The following is a 26,100-nucleotide window of genomic DNA, read 5'->3' on the forward strand; positions in this document are numbered from 1 at the left end:
GAGCCACTCCTGATTCTAACCCATGCCCACTTTCAGTGTGAACTTTATGGATCTATTTCTACCTACCTATTTTGCAGGATTAATTTTCCTCAAGTACCAGAGATTTTTCTAAACCCCATGGAATGTCTTAATTACATTAGGCTCTCAGATAATGGAACAAAAGCAAAACATCTCATCGGCATCTGTAGAGCCTCCTAGGTGACAGTCAGTCAGCAGCTGGCTCTGAGTGGCTTCCAGATGCCCCTGAGTGCCCTCAAGGCTCCAACTATGTGACAGATGGGAGCCCTCACCATTCCCCCACCACAGCAATCTCCCCTGCAGCTCTGTGCACTGCAACTGTACCGAACATCTGAACCGATTTCTCTCTCCTGAATTTTATTAACCCTATCACCTTAGATTCTCTCAGGGATCCCTTTTCTAAAGCGAATTTTTATGTTTCATCTTTCATTATTCTCACAAAATTACTATCACAGTCCTAATCCCTTCGTGGGAGTCAGCATGAGTGGAACCAGGAATGGCAGTCCTGAATGTTAGAAAATTATGTACATTTTGTTAGGAAATTATGTACATTTCTTTCTTCATGAGTATGCCTCCTTTTCTGCCAGCTTTCATACTCACTAAATACTAGTACAGCAAATTCCAGTTTCCGGGTAACTATAGGAATGGGATTGCATTTATTTTTCTTGAATTAAACTACTTTACTAAATGAGGTTTTAAGATTTATATGCAGAAATATGTGTGTATGTGTGTACACATATTGATTGATTACAGCTATATAATTGTATTACTTGGTCTATCTTGTTGGAAATGTCCTAGTTAGATAACGATAAGTTCATTGATGGCTTCTGATTAGTTAGCCTTAATTTTCATTTACATATATATGTGAGTGTGTACACAGACACACTCACATATATATGCCCATCCATACATGTGTGTGTCCCTGTGTATATACATACACACAAGTATGACCTTCTCAAGGCATTACTTTGTTTACTAAGCGATAAACATTTAATAAGCACAAAGCATTGTTCTTGGTCTTGTGGGGAAAATGATTAAAAGACACATTTCCTAACTTTCAGGTATTAACATAGAAAATTAGGCATATTCACAAAAGAAAATAATATAAACTCATAATATTTTAAAACTAGATATAACAAAGAATTATTATTTATTTTACCAAAGGATTCTTCTCTTTACAGGTATAGCCAACTATAATTTATTTTAGAGCAGAATTTTAAATGAATTTTTCAGATTAAGTCACATGCATTTTCAATAACACAGCTGTTTGATAAAGAGATGACCACATGTGTGGAGGGTTTGTTACAATATTATTTACTGTAATAAGATTTGAATATGTTACCAGTGAATTGATGGAACACCAGATAATGCTTTTATTTCCTTATTCTGAGAGCTGTGAAATATTACATTACAGTTCTCCTTTTGGAATTCAGCTTACAAAATGGTTGAATCATTTCCAGGCAATTTTATATTTTATTTAGTGAACATAAGAAACTGTGCATTGAAAGCATTTTAAAATCACTTGGGGAAATATTCATAGTGACTATTTCTCTAAGAAAAGTTTAGTGTATCCTGGTTAGGCTGGGGAGGTTGAAACCTTGGGAAGCAACACTGAAGATGAAGAATCATTTTGGATGCAGTTTTGGCTTATTTCTGCCAGTTTTGTGAAAGTGTATATAACTTTGGTCTCTATTTTGGAGCATGGATAGCTTTCAGGGCTTGGAAAACGTTTGATGCTTGTGCCTCTGCTTGTATCCTTCAGAGCAAACAGACCAGGAAAGAGTCAGAGCAGCTGAAGATCCACTGTGGCTTGCTATATTACCCTTTGTTTTCTTATTTTTTTAACCTCTCCTTGGAAACTTTAAGAGTACAAACATCTGTTAAGTGAGCTTAACCTTTGCAAATATAAATGAAGCTTAACTTGGGCTTTTTCTGGTAAATGCCTACATCAAAAAAAAAAAAAAAAAATGAAACTTAATGCAAACTACTCAGAAACCACCACATAACTTACAGATATCTAACTAAGAAATTTCCAATCGGATAGACCAAGTAAGACAACTGTACAGATGTAACCAATCAAATATTTCCTTTGCTTTACTTCCATGTTTAACCTATAATTTTTCCCCTTGTGTTCCCTCAATGGAGGCCTTGAGCTACTTCTATTTGATAACTGCCTAATTCATAAATCACTGTTCACTCAAATAAACTCTTTAAAAAATTTAATTGTGCCTTTTAACCCATGAAAAGAAAAATAATAGTTGAAGAGACCACATGCTAAATCAAGTGAGGAAGAAATGTGAGCTATTTACCTTTGCATCGCCACCCACAGTACCTAATTTAATCTAGTAATTTCTCAATAAATGGAGGCAGCAAATAATCGAGAGAAAAGACAAATCAACTTCAGTTCATACCCCTTCTCGGCCACTTCCTGCTGAGATGACAGTAGTAACATTGGGCTCAAAAAGTTGAAAGAGTTAAGTGAGTCTCTCTGCCTCTCTCTTACACACACATACACATACACACACACGCCCCAAGAGGAAGTATTAATATATAATAAGTACCAAATAAGGTAAGATAAAACATTAAAATTTGTCTTTACTAAGAACTTACAGCTTAGCATGCTTTTCTGTTTTGCAAGAGATGCATCGCTGAATAGTTGATTGATTGACCCCATAGATTCCGAGCCATGTAAAAGTTCCTCCCACTGTGATAGTCCAAAAAGTGTGTCGCCTGAGAGGATCTACATCAAAGCTATGAGACAGACAGAAATGAGTGAACAAAGATATTCATTTGATGCCCAAGATATTATTTTAGGTGACCAGGTCATGTAGCTAAATCTTTGTAAAGTATGAAAAAATTGCATTGGACATACTCAAATATATGCAGTCGAGATCCATTTGTTGATTGCTCTAATACATTGTGGAATCCACCAGCATGAGTTGATCCTTGAATGAGAACCGTTAAGAAGCCCACAAACATGACAACCATCTGAAATGCATCTGTCCACACCACTGCTTTTAATCCTCCCTGAAATAGAGAGAATGTTTGAGTTCTTGAAAACAAACCCTGTAACTCTTCTGGCTCTGCAAAGCCTCTCTGCTAATACATGCATGCATTCTTTTGTTTATTCAGCATCAGCCACTGAGCATCTTTTATGTGCCCAGTACCATGTTAAGCATGAGAATAAAATGAAAAGTGAGACAGACCCCTTCCTTAACTTTATAGAGTTTATAATCTAATGGGAGAAGCAGATGTTAGACAACAAGATAGTGATTTACTTAAAAATGTGGAAAGTGCAACTAAGAAAGACAGGTTACTATAGGAGCATAAAACAGGGAATCCTGACCTGGTCTTGAGGAAATGATGTTCAAGCTAATTTCTGAAGAATGAGTAGGAATTTACCAACTACAGAGGACAAAGAGAAGAGGGAACCAGAATGTGTGAAGAAGCACAGCTCCCTGAGGAAATACAAGAAAACTGGAAGATGTTGGTCAAAAGTGTGAAACACCCAAAGAGGAATTTGCTCTTTGGGTGAATTTGCTAGAGGCCTGGCCACACAGACTTTGATGAAGACACTTAAATGATTTCTCAGGAGCATAAGAAAGCATTAACAAGAGTTACATGATGAGAGATTTTGTTTCACAGCAGTTTCATTGGTGATTGTGTGGAGAATCAACTGCAGGAAAAGAAAAGGAGTTGAGAGACCATCTCAGTTTATTTCAGTAGTCTATGCCCAATATGATTGGCAGATAGAGGTAAGGTAGAGATGAAAAGAAGTGGATGGACTTAAAAGCTATTTTGGAGGTAAAATCAACATAACTCATGATTCATTGAATACAGGTGATAAAGAAGTAAAGGAATGAAGACTAACCAATAGGGTCTGGCTTGCACAACTACAGACACTGTTTGCGAAATTAGTGACAGGGAATATATTTTGGGAAACTGAGATGGTAGAATATCAAACAAAGAACTAGGAAGGAATGGTATATTCCAGACATTCATGGAGGAATGAGTTTTAAGAGCTACAGAATGGTCAAATGGTGAGGTAAGCAGAACAGAGGTCCAGGAGGATGAATCTAATAGCAAAATCTAGGATACAATGATTAGGCAAGAGGTTAGAGCAGTGGTTATGGAACCCACCCCAGTTCCCCTTGCGAGTCACTCGAGGAATGTAAAAGGAAAAATAAATAATTAAATGACATTTAAGCCCTATCCCCACGGGTTGTGAATTAATTAAGGTCTGGAATGGGGTCTGGTCCTCAGTGTCTTTTGAAAGCTCCCTCATCGACTCTAATGTAGAATTACAGTTGGGAACATTTGGGCAAGAAGAAGGAAGGAAAAAGAGAGGGTGTTGTAGTATTGCAGGTATAGAAGTCCTTAGGACCATGATCTATGTGGGATGAGCAAGTGGGGAAAGATGAAATAAAGTGATATATCAGTAAGTGCTTGGGAAATGAATGAGCCCTATGAAAATGAAATGACGTGGTATTTTAACATTGAAAACAGAATTATCATCTCTAGTTACTCCTCCAGAGTGTCAGGAACTTTAGTGAAAAGATGACAGGCTTCATCTTCATCTTGAGATGAAAGAAGACATTGGGGTTGCCCCATCACTTCTTTTGTAATTAAAATTGAAATTCAATTTTAAAAATAGACATTAAAGTACCTGCCAAAGGCATTGTATTTATGTATTTTGTTCACATATGGTCTGAGAAATAATAAATTTCTTACCTCTTACCCCTAGGTAGCACTAGCTTAATTTTCTTAAATCCATTAAGCCTTCCAAACCCAAATCTCAACATAAGATTTTAGTGCTATGAAGACAAAATGGCAAAGGCCTCTGTTTTCAGAGGATACTTGGCATTGGTTGTGCAGAAATCTTTATAAACTTGGCATAAGGCAAGAGAACAAACCACTTTATCAGATATTAATCAAAAGGCAGATTATAGTCACCATGAAGACTTGTCTGACTTCTTCATACAGCAAGAGTCCTCACCTCCTTTCTCTGTCATACACACACACACACTTATCTTCTTTAATACTGATGGTACCTTGTATGTCACCTACCTATTTAATCAAACTGCCTTGTTTGGGGCCTAATGTTTGCCCTACTAAACTACGGAACCCTGGATGGCAACAACCACTTTCTCTTTCACTGGTTATTTTAAATGTTTTATACATCCACAGACTTAGCACAGTAAAGAGACTGCAATATGAGCAAAGGTGAAGTCTCTAATTTGACAAGAGAGAGGAACAGAGGTGTGGTACAGAGATTATATGGGTAGATTGGATTCACAGAATGAAAGATTTTTAACATCAGGCTAAGGAGCTTATAATTTATCTTGTGAACAGTAGGAAGTAAGGAAAGAATTAGATCAGTAAAGTGGCACGAAGAAATGAATATTTTAAGAAGATTAATCTGACAGAGGTATGTGGGGTGTGGGAGCAAGAAGAGACTGGAAGCATAAAACCAGTTAGAAGGTAGTAAATTTAGTTCATTTTAGTTTATTGTGATTATAAAAATATCTGGATGTGTTTCTGATGTCATGGTTCTTGGTTTCTATGTGTCCTACTTTGGCTATGCTTGTTTTCCTCTTTTTTCTCTTGCTTTGATGAACTGAGGGTTGCTTTTCAAACTCCATTTTCTTAACTTTGACTATTTTATGTAAATGGGTTCCCTTGAAATTTTGCCATGCATTTTAAATGTAGAGTCAATATTTAAGCAATGCCATAATCCCCAGAAATTCAAGGATGATAAAACATTTAAGTCTGAGTACTCCCTTCCTGATTTACATGCTGTTATTATGTAGTTTGGGGGTAATTCTTTTTTCTTAATTTCAAAGTGGCATATAATTATAATTATGAACATAATTATTGATATGTTTTATATTTTAAATTGTACAATAATATGAAACATTTAATAATATATAAATTATAAAATAATGATGATCATTTAGTACCAAAAATAGTTTAACTATACTCATTAAATGTTTACTATTTTATTTTCTTATCAATTCTTCTGTTTAAAACTGTCATATTTTAATGTTTTCCCTTTCTCCCGCAGTATCTCCTCTAGATTTTTCTTTAGGGAAGATCTATAAGAGCTAAATTCTCTTTGGTTCTTGACACTCAACTCCTGAAAGATAGCTTCGTCAAAAATACAATTATGACTGGGTCTGGAATAGTTTTTCCTCAATGCTTTGAATATATTATTCCACTGCTTCCAGTTTCCATTGTTGTTGCTAAGTGTCCCTCTTTAAGTATCTCTTTCTCTTTCTTCTGGCTCTTTTGCAGGTCCTTCATTTGTATTTGCCATTCTACAGTTTCACTAATATATCTAGATATAAACTTATTCTTTTGCTTTCTGCTTTAAGGTTACACTTTCTAAATCCATATGTACTTATATTTTATCATATCTGAAAAATCACAAGCCATAATTTTTTGAAAGACTACCTCACCTCCATTCTCTGTGTACGGTCCTCTGAGACTCCAATTGGACATGAATTTTGTCCACCATATGTCTCCATTTCTATTTCACTTTTTTCATCTTCTTGTCTCTCTGTTATTCTTTAGGTTATTTCTTTGGATAGAATTTGGATAGAGTTTCCATCGTACTGATTGTTTCTTCAAATATATTTGCTCTTTATAATAATTATTATATTGTGTGGTCAGTCATTCCTGATGCTTATTCATCTTTGAAATTACATTCTTTATTTATTTAAGCTGTTTATGCACATCTATTCTTTTATTCAACATCTTTTAATACCAAAATATTTTGTTCTTGAGAGGCTAAATCTTGTTTATTGCTTTGCTGATCCTCACTCACAGTAAATTTCTATTTCATATTTTTTATGATATTTTGTTAACGTTATCGTCAGATCTTTATCTGTGTGTAAATATCTTATAGTCTTAAGTTGGATTATTCCTCCAGAGAGGATTTGCACTTTTTCCTTGAAAAATTTGAAGTGCATCACTGAAGTAAAACCATGTTAGCTCCCCTCAAGGATTCTAGCTTAATGTTATAGTCCCAAGCTCAGTTTCCCTAAATTTTCACTGACCCAAATTTCAGTATCTTAATAGTAGTAGTACTGTTATCACCACCTGCCTTCAAGTCAGCCTCATGCATCCTGTCTACCCACAACACTCCTTCCAAATATCAGTCCTGATAATTAATATGTTTTAAATTGTTTTGTATTATTTTGTTACTTTGTTTTGGGGGGAGAACACTTACTTAGGGAGCTATGATAGCTTTTTCAAGACAAGCAATGCATTAAAAATTGTTATATCCAGCATCTAGCTGTCCTTCTCTGGACAGGTACCTCAGAGCAACTAATCTATTACATGAGATCAGAGGTAAGAGAAGCAAGATCCTATTTTTTTAGCATAGGTGGGAAGAGTTGAGTGTCTGGAATAGAATTATGGTAATGAGAATGGAATTTTTAAAAATGAAGACAACACTAAGTGCAAATAAATAATGGAATTTGTGAGTATGAAAAAGAGGGATCAGGATGTTACATAATCAGAATAGATGTTACAAAGAGTGGGTGATATGCACATAACACCAAAATACATGAATCATCTGCTATATGAAAATATATTAATTTTTTATTTTTATCTATAGTGAAGGAAAGAGAATTCAACTGTCTGGGAACCACTGCCACATGCTTAACTGGTTAATTTTGGTTAAAATGACTCAACTGGTTAACGTGGTAAAATGACTCAGAAGAATACAGATTACAGTTGCAGGGAATGGGCAAACAATAGGTCCTCAATGAATGCTGGACTAAACTATATATAATTGTATTAATTACATAAATATGCTGCCAATACAACTCAGGCTCCTTAATTAAAAACAGAGCATGTGTAAAGCCAAATGGTAAGTGTAATCCAGGCTTATCCAGAAATACAAGACAAAAACAAGCTGCGAAATTCTCAAGTTTATAAAATAGCAGCCATCATTGCTCACTTGTATGTACGTTTTGTTATTTCTCAACCAGTAGACAGTGAAGTATAAAGTGTAAAGTATAAGTGTCATCTGTAGTTTATGAGGGCCATGAATGAATAAACTATTTTCTCAGAAGTAGCATAGGTTCACCTATTCTCTAATCAAGAAGACTTTTTCATTAGATTTTTTTCTTATTAGGCATGCTTTTCTTGAATGAGTGCAGAGATTAAATTCTCTTAAAGGTTGGTAATGAAAAGAATTTTAAACAACAGCACCTTCCTCAGGAAACTGTGACAGATAAGCTGACATACTTCTGCTTAATTTTGGAATAACAAATTCCGCTATAATTAGATGTCTGTTGCTGGAAATGTGCCCTTACCCCATATTAGGAGGTAGTGTTAAATACTTCTTCACAGCTAGATACATACCAGAGTACAGTAGAATGTGCAAACAATTCCTGTTGCAAACACAGAGCCCCAGAGATCAAACCCAGTCACTAGGAAAGAAGAAAAAATTATTAAAAGAAGTTTTCTTGAAAAATTAAAAGAGCAAGTTTTATGAGGAAAAAGACACAATATTTTATCAGTGTTCTTTGTAGGCAAAAGTAAAATCAAATTAGAGTTTTCCTCATTAAATTTTCTCACCTTCGAGAAAGATTATTTTTTGTTATATTTTATACTTCTAGCTAGTCCATACATTTTATGTAATGTTAAGTCAAATTTTCCTCCTAAGATTTTTTAGATTCCAATCTTTGATCCAAATGTTTTGTTTTGAGTTTCTGTTTTCTCAACAAAGTTAGTCTGAGTACTCTGAAATCACCTAAACATCATCCATGAGCAGGGATATGAAAGGAAATAATGGCTTTAGAGGTTCCACTAGGAAGACTCTTGGGCAGAAAGTCAGTAGACTTGAATTTTTATTCAAACAACCCACTTCTCTTCTCTGACCATCATGAGAAACATGAATAAAAATTGAGTTTTAATGGATCTTTGACTTTTTTTTCTAGGAAAACAATCCTTTTATTGAACTTACCTAGCATATATAGGTACACATCTGCCATGGTGGTTTGCTGCACCCATAAACCCATCATCTACATTAGGTAATTCTCCTAATGCTATCCCTCCCCTAGCCCCCTACCCCTCAACAGGGCTCCAGTGTGTGATGTTCCCTTCCCTGTGTCCATGTATTCTCCTTGCTCAACTCCCACTTATGAGTGAGAACACGTGGTCTTTGCTTTTCTGTCCTTGTGATAGTTTGCTGAGAATGATGGTTTCCAGCTTCACCCATGTCCCTGCAGGACATGAACTCATCCTTTTTTATGGCTGCATAGTATCCATGGGGTATATGTGCCACATTTTCTTTATCCAGTCTATCATTTATGGGCATTTGGGTTGGTTCCAAGTCTTTGCTATTGTGAATACTGCTGCAATAAACATATGTGTGCATGTGTCCTTATAATAAAATGATTATAATCCTTTGGGTGTATACCCAGTAATGGGATGCTGGGTCAAATGGTATTTCTGGTTCTAGATCCTTGAGGAATCACCCCACTGTCTTCCATAATGGTTGAACTAATTTACACTCCCACCAACAGTGTAAAAGCGTTCCTATTTCTCTACATCCTCTCCCACATCTGTTGTTTCCCGACTTTTTAATGATCGCCATTCTAATTGGCATGAGATGGTATTTCATTGTGGTTTTGATCTGCATTTCTCTAATTACCAGTGATCTTTGACTTTTAACAATCCATGCTTTTTTATTCCTGTTGCTTCTAGGAATACATATCATAAAATCAGATTACAAGTCCAAAGCACAAAACTCAGAGGAATATCAAGATAAAAAGGACTTTTTTGGCAGCTCTTATCTAATCCTCATTGACTCTGAGGTTAATATTTCTCAGTATAAGCCCATAGCCCAACTAACTGGAATATTGAGGACTTTCAATATGGCAGGCATCATTGTGAAGTTTACTTTGACTTTTATTTCTTTCCTTTTTGTTTTTAGGATTATATTATTTTGAAAGAATAAACTATAAATTTTAGTGTAACTATTACAAGCAACTTTTACTCTTATACTGAGATTATCTACTTCATGAGATCACTGAAGTCCGTATATTATAGATGACCATACTTAGCAACATATACAATACCAAAACTTCCACAATTCCAATGATTTAAAAACCAAAACCAAATCCCAAACAAACAAAAGCAATCAAAATTGGTGTCTAGAAGTATATGAGTCAAAACCAAGTAATTAATTATTTGCATTATTTTCAAAGTTCAATATTTAGAGCTTTATGTCATGACTCCTAATAGTAATTCAGAATCCCCTAACCAGAAGAATATCTCCCCAACAAAGTATTTTATTTATAATTCTCCAAGGTGAGAAGTTAGGCATAAACATGGTAAAATATGCCAAGGGAATGTTGATAACTTACCTTGATTGAGTGCCAGGGCAGGAGCATACACCACCACTCCTGTGTAGAGAATCTGGTAGAGAAACAAGAATCAGACTGGCAGTGCGAAAGTGATGTAGAAAGGAAAACTGCCTAGAAAGTTCTTTATTGATGTTAGAGTTGTATTCTCTTCAACTTGTTCACCAAACATTGCATTCCCATCCACTCTAATTTTGAAGTTGCTCACCACTTTCAGTAGTTTGTAGAGGGGATGTAATCACTAGATGGAGGAAGAGGGTTGGGTTTTCAAAATTGCTACTAATTTTGAGATATTATGGTTATATTTTGTGTATCTCTAAGGGATATAAAAATAGACTTACTTAAGTTTTGATTCATCTTCCTTCTACCCATTTTCCTGATACACGCATCTTAGTGTACTCTCTACTGACTTCATGAGAAGCTTTACTAAGGAACAGAAGCATATTTTAGCAGTTTGCTGAAATACGGAATTTAGACGTGAGATAAAAAGAATCTGCAAGGGAAAAAAAAAGTACTGTGCTGGGAAGACTAACAACATGGGTGATCTCCATAATGAATATATCTTCTAATTCCCAGAAGTGCAACCACCACCCTGCTGGAAATAGGTCCAGTTTCTCCAGTTTCTATTTGGAATTTCACCATGCAGAGATTCATGTTAGGGTTTTAAAAGGCAAATATCTATGGGCAGGTAAATTAGCATTGTTTTCCTCCTATTTTCTTGCCTAAATTCTTCAGTCAGTGAGTGGGAGTTATGATTAGAAAGAGGGAAGAAGCTTATCTTCTAGCAGAAAGTACTTGGTGAGTAGTAGGAAGTGTACCAGTGCCGTGCCATGGGCAAATTTGGAGCAGCATGAAGACATCCCAAAGCTGGGAGGGTGTGAAAGGAGTTCATAAGAGAGAAGAGAGGCAAGTAGGAGTATTCGCTGGGAATATTGTCTTAAAATGACTTTCAGTAAAATAGGTATTTCTGCTTCAACTCAGTTAATGGTTAAAAACAAACAAGAAAAAAGAAAAAAACTATTTACCAGACCATTTCATATCTAACTTAGAGCAACTTGTACAGCTTAAACAGCAGTGAAATACATGTTAAGAAAATGTGGGTGGCTTATACACACACACAGATGGCTTTTTTTTCCCTTTGTGGCATACAATGTACATTTGCTTGTTATTTTTAGTACAGATTAAAAGTGCTGTCTTTGGAAGAAAGTAGTGTCTTCTGAGTATTAAATGTCCTTTAGCTAAGTTTATTGCCCCCAAAATAAACAAACCTGTATCTAGTAACCTCATAGTTTCCACATCTGCAGCAGCCATGACCCCTTACCGTCTGTACAATGTAGATGACTGTGGCAGCATAGCGAACTGGTTTGTTGAATCGTAGTTGTAAGTACTAAAGGAAACAGAAAGACATACAGAGTCAGTGAGGTTTAGATAAGAGCTGCTAAGAAAGTCCTTTTTATCTTGGTATATCGTCTGTTGTGCTTTGCACTTTAATTTGATTTTATGATATGTATCCTTAGAAGCAACAGGAATAAAAAAGCATGGATTGTTAAAAGTCAAAGATCTATTGAAATTCAATTTTTGTTCATGTTTCTCATGATGGTCAGAGAAGACAAGTGGGTTGTTTGAATAAAAATTCAACTCTATTGACTTTCTGCCCAAAAGTCTTCCTAGTGGACCCACTGAAGCCATTGTTTCCTTTTATATCCTTGCTGCCCCAAATTTAGTTGAATCTTTTATTTTCTCTTTTCTGGATTGCTGTTGTAGCACCCCAATTGATCTCCCTAATACCAATCTTTGCCCACTCATCCTATCAATCACATATCTCCCATATCAATTCTTTTAAAGCAGAGCTCTGATCATTTTGCTCTTTTTCTCAAATTCTTCAATGATTCTCTATCATTGACAAAACATAGTTCATATCCCAGGCTTGATATTCCAATCCTTCCATTGTCGGACCCACACCCTCCCTTTCTTAAATCATATCACTAACCTTCACATAATTTATTCTCCACATGCAATTATTGTTTATCGTTCAGCTAACATGTTTTGTGCTTTTTCAGACCTTTCCTTTGTTTAGGCAGAACTCTCAATATAAGAGCCACTGTCCCCAAATTTCACAAAGTCTTAGTCATCTGTCAATAGATGGAAGGAAAAGTAAATACGTTCTTTCAGATATAGAATTATGCAGTTGAAATAGCCCTTTCTTCTTTCACAGATGAGAAACTCAAGGCTTAGATTATAGATGAAAGCATCAGCCCAATTGCTATTCCTGGCCCTGATCATACTTCATCCTCTGAGCTCATATGGCACTAATACTAAGACTTTTTCATGGTTATCAGTTGCTATCTTGTATTTTGGTGTTGAATTTTATTATCTCACTCTATTCGTTTGTTATTAATACTGTATAAATTAATTGCCACCAATTTGTTGTTTTGAGACAACAGAAATTTATTACCTCTCGGTACTGAAAACCAAAAGTTAAAAATCAGTTTCACTGGGTCAAAATCAAAGTGTGAGCAGGAGGCTCCTACACGAGGCTCTAAGGAAAAGTCAGCTTCCTGCCTTCATGCTGTTAGTGGCTGCTGGCAGTCCTTAGCTTCTGGTTCCATCACTCCAGTTTCTGCCTTTACAGTTACATTGCCTTTTCTTTTGCCTGTCAAATTTCCCACAACCTCCCTCATATAAGGATATATGTGATTGTATTTGTATATAGCCTCTCTGGATAACCCAAGACAACTTTCTCACCTCAAAATCCTTTAATCACATTTGCAGTAATCCCTTTTAAAACAAAAATACATGTAAAGTAATATTCACAGCTTTCAGGGATTATGCCTGGATATATATTGGGGAAGGTATGCTGTTTTCAGCCTACCACATTTACTATCCCTGATATATACAAGTACTGTTCTCTTTTATTCATTTTTATCTTTGTCATTTACATATTCATTCATTCAACGAATATTTGTTACCTGCTTTACATATTGCATTCTGACACAAAACGTAAGTAAATATGATATAGTCCATACCATAGAGGATCCTACAGATTAGATGAAGTGACCATTAACACATATTTATACTAATAAAAGTAAAGTTGCAATTGTGGTATGTTCAATTGTGATATGTTCACAGCTAAAAGTAGCTGTGAACTTACTAAATAGTAGGATCTGATTTACTGTTTTGAAGGTAAGGAAAGGTTTTTCTCAGTAAGTATTCTAGAAGACATTAACACGTGTCTTTCAGTGTATAACAAACATGTATTGAAAAAACAAAATAAAGTTTTAAAGTATCAATTGGCTTGAGGATTAAATTTCTTGCTAGTAGTTTCTACTTGATAGTAGTTTTTTTTTTCCTGAATTTAAAATTTCACTTTGATTAAATCAAGGATTGACAACCAAGTTATCCTTTCCCTAGAAACAACAGATAAATGTTTCATGGCTTACAATGGGCCCTTCTTTGAAACAAAGGACATCTCTTGGCAGAACTGTGATTCCATTTTATAATAACTCACATTCTGAATTTATCCTGCCAGATTCTCCCAAACCTGAGGTAGAAAACCACCTTATTTTCAGGCCCTCCCTTCAGATGATACATTCTGTGAGCCAGAATGTATACTCCAGTGAATATGTGAATGAGGGCACCAGACATAAGGAAAATATTACAGAGGAAGGGAAGTCAGTGAGGAGTCAGTGGTCTCAAATATCAGAAGATAGAAAACACTGCGAAATGTTTGTGGTGAAGACAACTTAGGTTCAAATCTTGTGCCCTTGGGAAGACTATTTTCTGCCACTAAACCATGATTTTATCTTCTGAATGGATGTTGTATGGATCAAATGGTGGGAGGTATGATAATGCCAAGTACAGAACTAGAGCTATAGTAGGATTTAATGACTGCTGTGGTCACTGAGGGTGCAACACCCATAGTTTATTGGCATTCACTGTTCCAGTACATGTTGATGGCATCTAAATGTGCCTGAGATTATCTACTGGAGAGTGTTCTGAGCCTTTGCACACGGCCATAGGGCAGATCAGAAAGGCTTGCGGGTGTTATCATTGGCACTCAGCCAATGACTAAATGGAGTTGGAAACAAAATACCCTGGCTTTTTGCCTTTCAGTGAGGACAATCCTGAGACATGCTTTATATTGTCTGTTAGAGATCCCCAGTTGGATTGAACCCCAGTTGTTCACAGCGGTAATCTGCTCAAAATTACATCTTTTTATTGGCATCTTTTTCTTCTATGTCTCACGTTGCCACTTGTCTATCGATGCTTACTAGAATCACTTCCCCCAGATAAACTTGCATTCAAATCCTTGTTTCAGGATCTGCTTCTAGTAGAATGCAACTTAAGACAGAGACATTTCTGGTAAATATAATGCAAGTAAAAATTTTGAAAATGCTTCTGTAATGAGGTGTGTTCTCTTTCTGAGAGGAACTCTTTTCTATCACATAAAGAACTCAGGATAGCCCACAGGAGGATGAGATTAAAGGTAACAAGGACAAGCTGTCTCATTTGCATTCCCCTAGGCCAGCAAGCTGCTAGCCAACTTGCTACCTTATGGAAGTCACAGAGATGGTCCCAAGTGAGACCAGCACAATTTTATGGGGCCCATCTGAGCCAGGCAAAATTGCTAATCTGCAGAATTGTGAGAAAATAAAATTGTTATTTTGAGACATTTATTTTGGGGTAGTATGCTACATAGCGATAGATAACCATGAATACAAAGATTGGCACTAGAAGTGAGGAGGTGTACCTAAAACCAAAAACATGTAGTATTAGCTTTGGTACTGGGTGGCACAAGGAATTCTGGAAAACCTAAGGGGCAATGAATCCTGAAAAACAGTAAAGCCATGAGGATATTGCTATAGGGATCTCAAAAAAAATCAATGGTTTTCACATCTCAGTTAAGTTCTACTCAATTCAGTCAACCCAGTAAAATTACAAAGATAGTACTGGGGAAAAGCTATATGAACAAAGACCTGATCAGAAATCAGGCTCCTTGAATTCCAGTTTGAGATTTGCTGGCATCTCACTCTGTGATCTATGCTTCAGGATTCTCATCTGTGAAAGAAGACTATTCCAACTGCATACTTCGATATCTGAAAGAATTTATCCACTTTTCCTTTCAATGTATTCACTACTTCATTCAATAGTCACCTTTGGTGTATATATAAGCTATTCCTATAGTCAAAAGTAAAAATGCAACAGAGAAGTTGCATACTTCATGCCTGCTTATAAAAATACCTGAGGAGACATTGACCAACATTATGATGGATTATTTTCAGAACCCCAAACTTGATCCAGCCATACTCTTTTCATCTCAGGAAATACCAACTCTACTTTTCAGGCTGGTTTGAGCCCAGATTACATAGAACCAGCCTTTACTCCTCTCTCTCCCTCCCCACATCCAATTCATAAAAGAAATCTAGGTGCTTGCCCCCCACTTTCAAAACAAATTTACTTGCATTCATCCTCTCTTACCACCCTATTACTATCATCTCTTGCTCAGATTATGTAAGTACACTCCCAATTACCTCCCCGATTCAGCAGTAAAAGCCCTATAATTATTCTTAATATCTAGTTAGAGTAATCCTCTTAACATACAAATCCTATCATGCCACTTCTCTTCCCAAACGCTGTAATGACCCATCATTTCTAAAGTAAAAGCTAATCCCTATGATGACCTAAGAGGCCCCATAGGCCGGGCGCGGTGGCTCAAGCCTGTAATCCCAGCACTTTGGGAGGCCGAGATGGGCGGATCACGAGGTCAGGAGATCGAGACCATCCTGGCTAACACGGTGAAACCCCGTCTCTACTAAAAAATACAAAAAACTAGCCGGGCGAGGTGGCGGGCGCCTGTAGTCCCAGCTGCTCGGGAGGCTGAGGCAGGAGAATGGCATGAACCCGGGAGGCGGAGCTTGCCGTGAGCTGAGATCCCACCACTGTACTCCAGTCTGGGCGACAGAGCGAGACTCCATCTCAAAAAAAAAAAAAAAAAAAAAAAAAAAAAAAAGCCCCCANNNNAAAAAAAAAAAAAAAAAAAAAAAAAAAGAGGCCCCATAATGTTGGTTCAGACCCTAAATATCTCTTTTACAACAAATATTATATAGCACCATTTACTCTGCTGAAATAGTATTCAATAATATCTTATAGATAAACATTGAATTTCTCAAAATATAAATATAGTTACTAAAATACCACCACTGTTATTTAAAGGAGAACTAAAAGGAAAGCATTTACCTAAAAAAAGTGTGTAATGTATAAATGCTCAGAAACCACTGTACAAGAAAACACAGTGAAGTAGTAGTCTGGGGATTATCATAAAGAAAATTTGAAATTGAAGAGAAGTAAGTAGTTCAGAAGGCAAGAAGTCCAAGAAAAAATGAGAGAACAGGTGGGCATTGGCCTATAAGCCAATATTAAATTAGGTAAATAATAACAAACTGGATTTATTAGTGTATGATAAGAGAAGGAAGGAAATAACTTTAAAGTAAAGATAATATTATGAGACTAATAATAAACTGCACAACTGACATAATGAAAATATATGATATTGCAAACCAGCTAAGCCTAAATTATCACTTGAGGGTGAGAAGAATTCCCTATACTTTGACTTGTGACAGGGTAGTGATAAAGTAGCACAGATGGCATATCTTAGTCTTGAAATCCCACTGCATATCAAGGCATTTAAATCAGTTGGCTATTGCTATATAACACCCACCCCCAAACTCATTGGCTCAAAAACCAAAAACTTATTATTTCTTGTAACTCTGAGGACAGGCTGGGTGATCTCTCTGGTTTCATCAGGACTCTCATGTAGCTTCAGTAACTTGGAAGATCAATGGAGAGAGGTCTGAGACGGCCTCACTCACAGGTCTGGTAACATGTATTGGCTGTTGGCTGGGTATCTTTGTTCTCTATGTGTCCACTGCTGCTCCTGAAGCTAGATCAGCTATGCTAGCTTCCTTACACAGCAGTATCAGGGCAGCATCCCAAGATGACAAAGGCAGAAGCTACAAGGCTCATAAGGCCTAGGCTCCAAGCTCACAGAACATCACTTTGACTACATTCTAGTGGTCAAAGCAAGTCTCAAAACTGGCCAAAGTTCACAGGGTGGATAAAGAGATTCCACCTCTTTCAATCTTTGGTATTTAAAAAGACCCTAGAAAGCATATCTTTCAATAACTACTAGAGAATGGAGGCTGAAGAAAGAAACAGAAACTTAAGATGCTACAGACAGACTAGGCGGTTTAAATTTGAAGATAGCAACAACAACAATAATCAAAATAATGCAACACTCTTACATAGTATTTACTATTTGCCAGGCTCTGTTAAACGTATTTGTTTACAGTACATCATTTCCTCCTCACAGACATCCTTTGAGATAGATGTTTTTATTACCACTATTTTACACATGTGAAAACCAGGTATACAAAAGTTAAGTAGTTTACACCAAAGTCATGCAGCTAGCAAGTAGCAGAGCTGACATTGAAAGTCAAGTCAACAGAGTTTAGGTCCATACTGTTTTTTTATTTTTATTTTTTAAAGACAGAGTCTCACTCTGTTGCCCAGGTTGGAGTGCAGTGGATCTCAGTGGTTCACTGCAACCTCCCAGGTTCAAGTGATTCTCATGCCTCAGCCTCCTGAGTAGCTGGGATTAGGCATGCCAACATGCCTGACTAATTTTGTGCTTTTTTTTTTTTTAGTTGAGATGGGGTTTTGCTATGTTGGCTAGGCTAGTCTTGAACTCCTGACCTCAGGTGATCCACCCAACTCGGCCTCCCAAAGTACTGGGATTACAGACGTGAGCCACCACGCCTGACCTAGAGTCCATACTTTTAACTTGCATGCCATAATGCCAATTTTTGTAAAACAAGAGGTAATCTCAAAACAACCTTATGTCTACTTTACACACTCTGGATTACTTACTATTAGGTCACTAAAAGTTAAAACATGTAGTGGCAAAATAGTAAATATTTTGAAAACAATTTAGTAAATTAAATTCAATGAAGTCCTTATATTTTCAATAGTTGTACTAATTTATAGATTTAAAAAGAGAATCAAATCTCCTCAGTTACATAGTTGCAATTGGTTTAGTTGTTTTTGCAGTAACTGAGTCATTTTACTAAAACCAGTTACGGCTAAGCCTGAATTGAGCAGCATATATGGAATAGACAGATTGCTCAAAGTAAGTAAATTGTTCAATAATTTTAAGATAACATTTTTATTTCATTTAATTTCTGGAAAATATACTCATTTATAGTGTGTGTATAACTTTTTATTGTAAAGTTACTGTGTACTAAGGTAGTATTATTATGTGCAGTAGTTTTTGAGCATTACAGCCTTATAATATCATGCAGTGCAGAGTGAAATGACTCATTGTATGTGTGTCTTTACACACTGAAAGACATCTGATGCTTCTGCCCTCAACTCCCTAAACATTGGTGGTGACCCCTAATCATTGTGACAACCAAATAGCCTACAAATATCCCAATTACTCCCACTGTGTGGCACCAGCCCCACTGAGACCCCTGCTGTATGTAACTGGGCACTCCCATCTCTTTGATCTTATCTTTTACCATTGTCCCCTTTGTTCTGTCTTCTCCAAGCACACTGATTTCTATGCTGTCCTTCAACATGTCAGTCACACTCCTTTTCTAGGGCCTTTGCATCTGTGACTCCTTCAGCCTGAGATGTACTTCCCTTGTCTGGTGCAATTATTTGCTTTCTTCCAGTCTCCATTTAGATGTCCTTTTTTTCTTGAGGTTTCCTATGATCACCGTCTATGAATATGGACATTCTCCACTCATACCAGCATTCCTCCTCTCTATCTCATCATATTTACTTTACTTTTTCTCCATTTTTTTTTTTTTTTTTTTTTTGTAGGACAGGATAGCATAGTTATTTAGCATATGATAGCTAAAGGTAGACTGTCTGGTTTGAAAAACTTACTTGCTAGCTTTACGTCACTTAGCAAGTTACTTAATTCTATATGCCTCAGTTTTCTAGTCTGTTAAAAGAAGGTGATGGTACCTATCTAAAAAAGATTGTTTTAAGGCCAAATCACTTAACACACATAAGGAACTTACAGAAGTACTTAATACCTTGTTAAATACCGTATACATTTATATTATAATTTTCTTACACAGTATATGTTTATTGACTGCCCTTCTCTGCTATGAAGTAAGCTCCATGATAGCAGGAACTTGGTGCAATGCTTTACGCCTAGGGCTACGACAATGCCTAGAACAAGCTGGGCGTGGTGGCAAACCCCTGTAGTCCCAGACACTCAGGAGGTTGATTCAGGAGAATCACTTGAGCCCAGGAGTTTGAGAACAGCCCGGGCAACATAGCAAAAGCCCCATCTCATAAATCAATACATAAATAAATGGGAAAAAAAGGAGTGCCTTTTTAAGTATCTTAAGAGTAGATGCTTAATGAGTATTTACTGAGTATAGTCATAAAAATTACATTCCATGAAACTGTGAAATCAATAACACTTTTAAGAGTTCCTAAAAGTGTTCATTTGCTTGAGTGGCTTTTGAAGGCTAGAATAATGTTTCATAGTCATTTAGCTTACAGATTTTTTTTTAAAAAGATAGGTCTCTTTTGAGTCTTCTGCAGTGACTTAGTAGTGATGCCGGATAATGAAAATAAACACCTTATTACTAGAAACTTATTTTTTATCACACTTCTATATTGAGCATGCAAATTCAATTTTGAATATGATGTCTTCATTGAGAATCATTGTAAAGCCAAAACACCACTATCTCATTTCCCTCTCATTAAATAATTCCCATATTTGTGTTATTTAGCAGTTCCTTCCTGTTAAAATATGTTTTGTATTTTCAAAAATATTTCCATTCCCTCATTAAAAATTAGAGTCTCATTATAATTTGTATTAAAATGCTCTCTACTCTCTGACGGAAAGGCCACTAAGTAGAGATACAGAAAAAATTAGGTTCTCAGGTCGCTTTACTATTCAAAAATCTTAGCTAGGTCATTTATCTGTATCGCAATTTTCTTAGCTGGAAGATTGCCATACTCATGATAGATGTTCTGTTTGCTTTTCAGAATGATGATGTTCATAATAATAAAAAATAACATCAGCCCTCTTCATTGCAAGCCTCCCACAAGTGAGACCATACATTAAGTGCTTACATAGAGGTTCTCATTTAATCATTAAAATAGCCCTGTGGGATTGTCAGCATTATTTTCTTTCTATAGATGGGAAAATAGGTACGTCTCTCTCCAAAGCTTTGGCTTTTAAAAAAAAACTTCTAATGGCTTTCTCATAATGTGTAATTGTCCTGAAAATCAGTGAATGTTCTTCAACTACCAGGTGCTACCATCAAGAGGATGAAAACAATAAATAAATAACAGAGAAGAATGGAGAAATCATCTTACCTCATAAGTGCTGGTGATACCAGATCTGTAGAACACAGGGAGAAAGAGCTCTGATGTTAAGATGATGACAAATAGATAAGCAATGAAGAAGACTGTGAAGGATGCTCCAAAGCGGTAGACTTCAGAAGGGGTCCCCAGGACCGTGACAGCTGACATGAAGCTGGCTGTCAGAGACAAGGCGACAGGGCCAAAGCTCATTTGCCTTCCCCCAACCAGGAACTCTCGGGAAGTTGCCTTTTTCCTCTCCTTAATGGCAAAGAACACCCCAATTCCAGAGGAAACGAAAAAGAGGGCTGCAAATACAACATAATCCCAAATTGCAAAGTTCTTCACCTCCATACTGGAAAGTATGACACCAGAGAGTTTCTTTCAGTGAGGTCTCAGGAAGAAGACGTTTTCAAAAGCAAAGTTCAGTACAGTGGATGCTTTGCTGAGAGGGGAAGCTGGGATTCCCTGAAGAAAATGATTACCAGAGGCACTTGTGCGAATCTGCAGACACCAAGGTGTACTTAGGGAAGATCTCAAAAGTTGACTTCAAAGAAGAATCTGGTGGTGGTATTGGCACCAATAGATGAGAATTTGAAATCTGACCCTGGCAAAGAGCTGTCTGCTCCTCTCCTAAAGCATAGCCACGGAGAAGGAATTCAGACGTGTTCTGAAATTATAACCACTGGGGGTGGAATGGACTGGCCAGATAACATGCTGTTTTATCTCTTAGATTTTTTTTTTTCTTACTCAAGGTTAAACATTACTGGGAAACATAGAATTGATAACAGTTGACCACCTCAGCATTTTTAATTCGTGAGACGGAATCTGTAAAATGCAAACACAATTCTCAGCAGTGTCTCCCTCCTGAGGAAGGGAAAGTGAAGGCTGTGTGCCTGCAGTTGTCTGAGGCAGTGGCTGTGGAGGGAAAGGAGCAAAGGACTAGGAATCCAGAGACCTTTGCTCGAGTCCTGGCTCAACCACGAGAAAGCCGTGATACATTTCATAAGTCATTTAACATTTCTGAACTTCACCTGGAACACAGGGATAATAAGATCTTGCAAGGTTTTTCAGTCTTAAACTTCCTGACTCTCTTTGTTCTGATCGTAAAATGAAAGGTAATAATATCTACCTCATTGGCTACTATCTGTGCTTACAGCAGAGAACTCTTGAACATCATAGTTTTTCTTTCTTTCCACTAGGACTCAGAAAAATTGATTTGCCATTAATTAACAAATTATTTATAGCCTTCAACTTTATCTTGTCTTTCTCTTATTTTTACCGGGTTACAATAACTGTACCCACAGGCTAAGTTAGAATTAGGACCAGGACAAATGAGAGAAGGAAGGTAACAATCCAGTTATAAATTCCTGTTTCTGCTCTCTTTAAACTCTGTCAATTGTTCCAAAGTACCTCCAGTGCAATTTCTAATTTTGTTCTTGCTTCTCCTCCTTCTTCAGTGGCTTTCTCCATCTCCACCTCTACAAAGCCTGTCTATTCTACAAGATCTAGCACGAGTTTTCTCTACTCTATGAAGGTTTCGCTGCCTCTCCACGTCAACTCCTATAGAACGTAGCCTCCCTTAGTACTCAGTTTGTAGTCTGCCGTCATCTTGCCTATTCTAGGGAATCTCTATGTAACTGGCTGTAGGAGTCTGTCAGCTGTTGCAAATGACCATTTCCTTGAAGACAGAAGCAAAGTCTGGTACATATACCCAAAAAATTATAGCCATTGTAGAAATTTTTAAAAAGAAGAAAACTAAAATTATCCTTTATGCCCAAAGACAGAAGCATTTCCAGTCAACAATAAAACAAATTTTTTTTTGTTTTATTTTGCTTTTCACATCTGGATAATTGAATAAATCTTTGCTTCATGAATTTGAATTAGACCCCAAAAAGGGCTAATCAGATGGCTAAAATATACTTTTAGTTACCAATAAAAATATGAAGACTCTCCCAAAAGCTATCTGTGTCCTCTGTTTAAATTGCTCTGCTATATTTGGAGAGTTGATATGATAAATGTTAATGAAAAGCTTGGTCTTTCATATATTTACCTTAACCTGTGCTTTTAATTATTTGTATCATGAGGTATTCCAATTATATATGAGGTTTTTGTTGTAGTGATCTCAGCAGAAAATCGCAACTTTATTTAGCTTTCAGAGACTTGACTACTTTATAGCTTCATGTTTAAACTATCTAATTGTTAATACTCAATCGATAAGACATGTAACCCCCTTGTATAGGTCAAGTTAATAATGGCTCAAAATATTATCATCAATAAGGTTCTAAAGGTATATATTAGAAACCTATAACTAAAGAGTTAGTGAGTACTGCTGGTTTTAATTAAACTTTGTGTAGTACAGTATTATCTACATGACTCCAATTAGTCCTGAATTTTGAAGCAGTAGGGAGTAGAGTGGTTAATACCTGGGATGTGAAGGGATCTTTATGCCTCTTAGGAAAGTATTCCTTGCTTTCAAGATTTCATTGATTATAAGGCACAGCATCTATTCAGTAATTTAATTTTCAGTTATTTTCTACATATTTACCTTTTTCTCCCTTTGGTAGCATTCATTGTCCTCAAACTCTCTTCTTAATTCCATAAAGACTCACTCCATGCAAAGTTCATGCAGATTGTAAAGCACAGCAGCAATTATTCCTAACTTTTCAGGTGAAAAAAAAAACAACCCAGTACATTCAATGACCTCATCAATTAGAAGGCACATTGTTATATCAGAAATGCTAATATACAGAGAAGACGGAGGGAAAATATGCTTCTTTGATCTGAAGAAATCCCTGTAGCGCCTCTACCCTCTCTCATGTGCACCAAACATTGCCTTTTGTATTTCACTCATTTCATGTAAGGCTTGAGATCCTGACAGAATATAAACACCATCACCTGTTACTTATACATGGCCTTAACAAGGTCCTGCTATTCAATCACCCACATGCTTAAGAAGTTAAATTTGTAATTGCTAACATTAGTAGTCTCTGCAATGTAAAATAGTTCAGCAATTTGCATGCAGCAAGTTGTAACGGGAAAGAAAGAGTTTAATGACATTAAATGCTACCAAAGGAGAAAAAGGTAAAGAACTGGAAAAATGGGGCATTAAAAACAAAACAAAACATAACAAAAAACACTATTGTTGCAATGTTACTAAGAGTGAACTCTGCACACCATGGTCATTTTGGCCTAGAATGAAAGAGAAGAAAATGCATGAACAAGCCTTGGCCATTTGAGACTAGACTTTCATTAAATTGCTGTCTTCCTTCATCTGCTCTCAAAGCCAGTGGGAGTAGGAGTGGTGTAGAATAAAATGGCCATTATTTTGTTCTGTTTTTATTTTATTTTTTATTTTTTTGAGACGGAGTCTCACTCTGTCCCCCAGGCTGGAGTGCAATGGCACGATCTCAGCTCATTGCCCCCTCCGCCTCCCAGGTTCACGCCATTCTCCTGCCTCAGCCTCCCAAATAGCTGGGACTACAGGCACCCGCCACCACGCCTGGCTAATTTTTTGTATTTTTAATAGAGATGGGGTTTCAGCATGTTAGCCAGGATGGTCTTGATCTCCTGACCCAGTGATCTGCCCGCCTCAGCCTCCCAAAGTGCTGGAATTACAGGTGTGAGCCACCACTCCCGGCCCTGTTATTATTTTAAACTAGAAAGTGGCAAGATTAAAACTACGTTTCAGAAAAATTAATCTATTATAATAATTTTACATATTTCAGTTCAATGAATATCAAGGATGGCTCAAAGAATTCCTCACAATGTGAATAAGCTGCTTAATTGAAATAGTGAAAGTAGTCCTCCCCATAGGGCTTTCTCTCAATGAGCACGACTGTCAAACAAATTTCTGGGAGGCAAATTGGTGATGTCAAACTATACTTTAACAGAAATTATGGCTTAAAAAAACAAACTGCAAAGCAACTGTGGCCATTGCCACCTTCCAGGAGGAATTGAGTAATTCCTACCTTGAAGAGGATAATTCAATATAATGCTTACTTCTGCTTACAGAGATTGATAGGGAGAAAACCATGCCCAAGAATTTTTGTTTGTTTGTTTGTTTGCTTGCTTTTCATAGAAATAGTAACTGCCATGTCCAAGAATTTTATCATAAAAGAGAAAAGACTACAAATCCAGAAGTCCTGCTCTTCCTGTAAGCTATAAAATATATGGCCCACAACAGAGGCTTCTTGATTGGCTGGTATCTTTATGAATATAGAAAGAGTCAATCTGATGAGCAGGTGGGGAAGATAAAAGAACTCTGCTTGCAAATAAAGAGACCTTTAATTTTTTTTTTTCTTTTTAGTCCATGGGAATGATATTGGAGACGTCGTAGGAGTGAAGACAAAGAAGTGGCACAAAAATCCGGCTGGTGGCACGGACATTTCTCAAAAAATATCCTAGTGTAAGGAAGAGCTGATGAGATTTTAATAATGGGAATAACTCATATTAAGTATTACTTTTTGTTGTGCTGTGCTGGGGGATAATTCCTTCTTTACTCCCAACCTTTAGGGAAAACTTGCTACATCATTGACATTGTATTGTTATTTTCTCATTAAATTAAAGGGAAAGAAGTTTGTGTTCCACTTTAGGCTCAAAATGGTGGTAGAGATGGAAGTAAAACTCACAAATGACATAGAGAATACAGCAGAAGCAGAAAATGAGAAAGATCTCCCGGGATCTTTATGATCTTGAGGTTGAAGAGGAAAAGACCACTTGGTATTTGATTCTATCAAAGTCCGAAGGTTGAGCTTACTTTTATTTTTCTTTTTTCTCTTCTTTTCTTTTCTTTCTTTCTTTCTTTCTTTCTTTCTCTTCTTTTCTTTCTTTCTTTCTTTCTTCTCTCTTTCTCTTTCTCTCTCCTCTTTCTCTTCCCTCTTTCTCTCTTTCTTTTCTTTTCTCTTCTTTCTCTCTCCTTTCTTTCCTCTTTTCTTTCTTTCTCTCTTTCTTTCTCTCTCTTTCTCTCTTTCTCTCTTTTCCTTCCTTCCTTTCCTTCCCTTTCCTCTTTCTTCCTTTCTTTCTTTCGTTTCCCTCCCTCCCTCCCCTTCTTCTTTCCTTCCTTCCTGCCTTCCTGCCTTCCTCTCTCTCTCTCTCTCTCAAAGAGAAGGGTAATGTGAGAATGCTGGAAGGTTGAAGAATTTGAGTTGAGGATTTGACAGTCCAGTTTCATTCAAATATCCTTGTTAGAAAAATGTTTGCCCTCCAAGGCTATTTGTGTTAAGTGGAAAACATTCTTTAGCCACAACAAAAGTCCAAGTCTCTTTTTACAGTCTCTTACTAAGATATCTTGTTATTTTGGACATATCGCTTA

At 36.6% G+C, this 26,100-nt stretch overlaps 1 protein-coding gene across 3 annotated transcripts in view; it reads right to left on the reverse strand.

Moving 5' to 3' along the window:
• Positions 1-26,100, reverse strand: part of SLC5A12 (solute carrier family 5 member 12) — a 96,872-nt gene that overhangs the window by 29,409 nt on the left and 41,363 nt on the right. For 2 of the 3 annotated variants that reach the window (XM_017863848.1, XM_017863849.1), the window contains 5 exons: positions 11,719-11,784; positions 10,401-10,452; positions 8,392-8,459; positions 2,891-3,045; positions 2,629-2,769 (listed from right to left, as the gene is read on the reverse strand). In XM_017863848.1, coding sequence (XP_017719337.1) covers positions 2,629-2,769; positions 2,891-3,045; positions 8,392-8,459; positions 10,401-10,452; positions 11,719-11,784 — 482 coding nt within the window. Of the gene's footprint in view, positions 1-2,628; positions 2,770-2,890; positions 3,046-8,391; positions 8,460-10,400; positions 10,453-11,718; positions 11,785-20,801; positions 21,473-26,100 lie in introns of those variants that run through there. The other variant, XM_017863847.1, reaches the window with a different exon arrangement.

Source organism: Rhinopithecus bieti, unplaced genomic scaffold (genome assembly GCF_001698545.2).
Source record: "Rhinopithecus bieti isolate Rb0 unplaced genomic scaffold, ASM169854v2 scaffold_68778, whole genome shotgun sequence".
NCBI classification, from domain to species: Eukaryota; Metazoa; Chordata; class Mammalia; order Primates; family Cercopithecidae; genus Rhinopithecus; species Rhinopithecus bieti.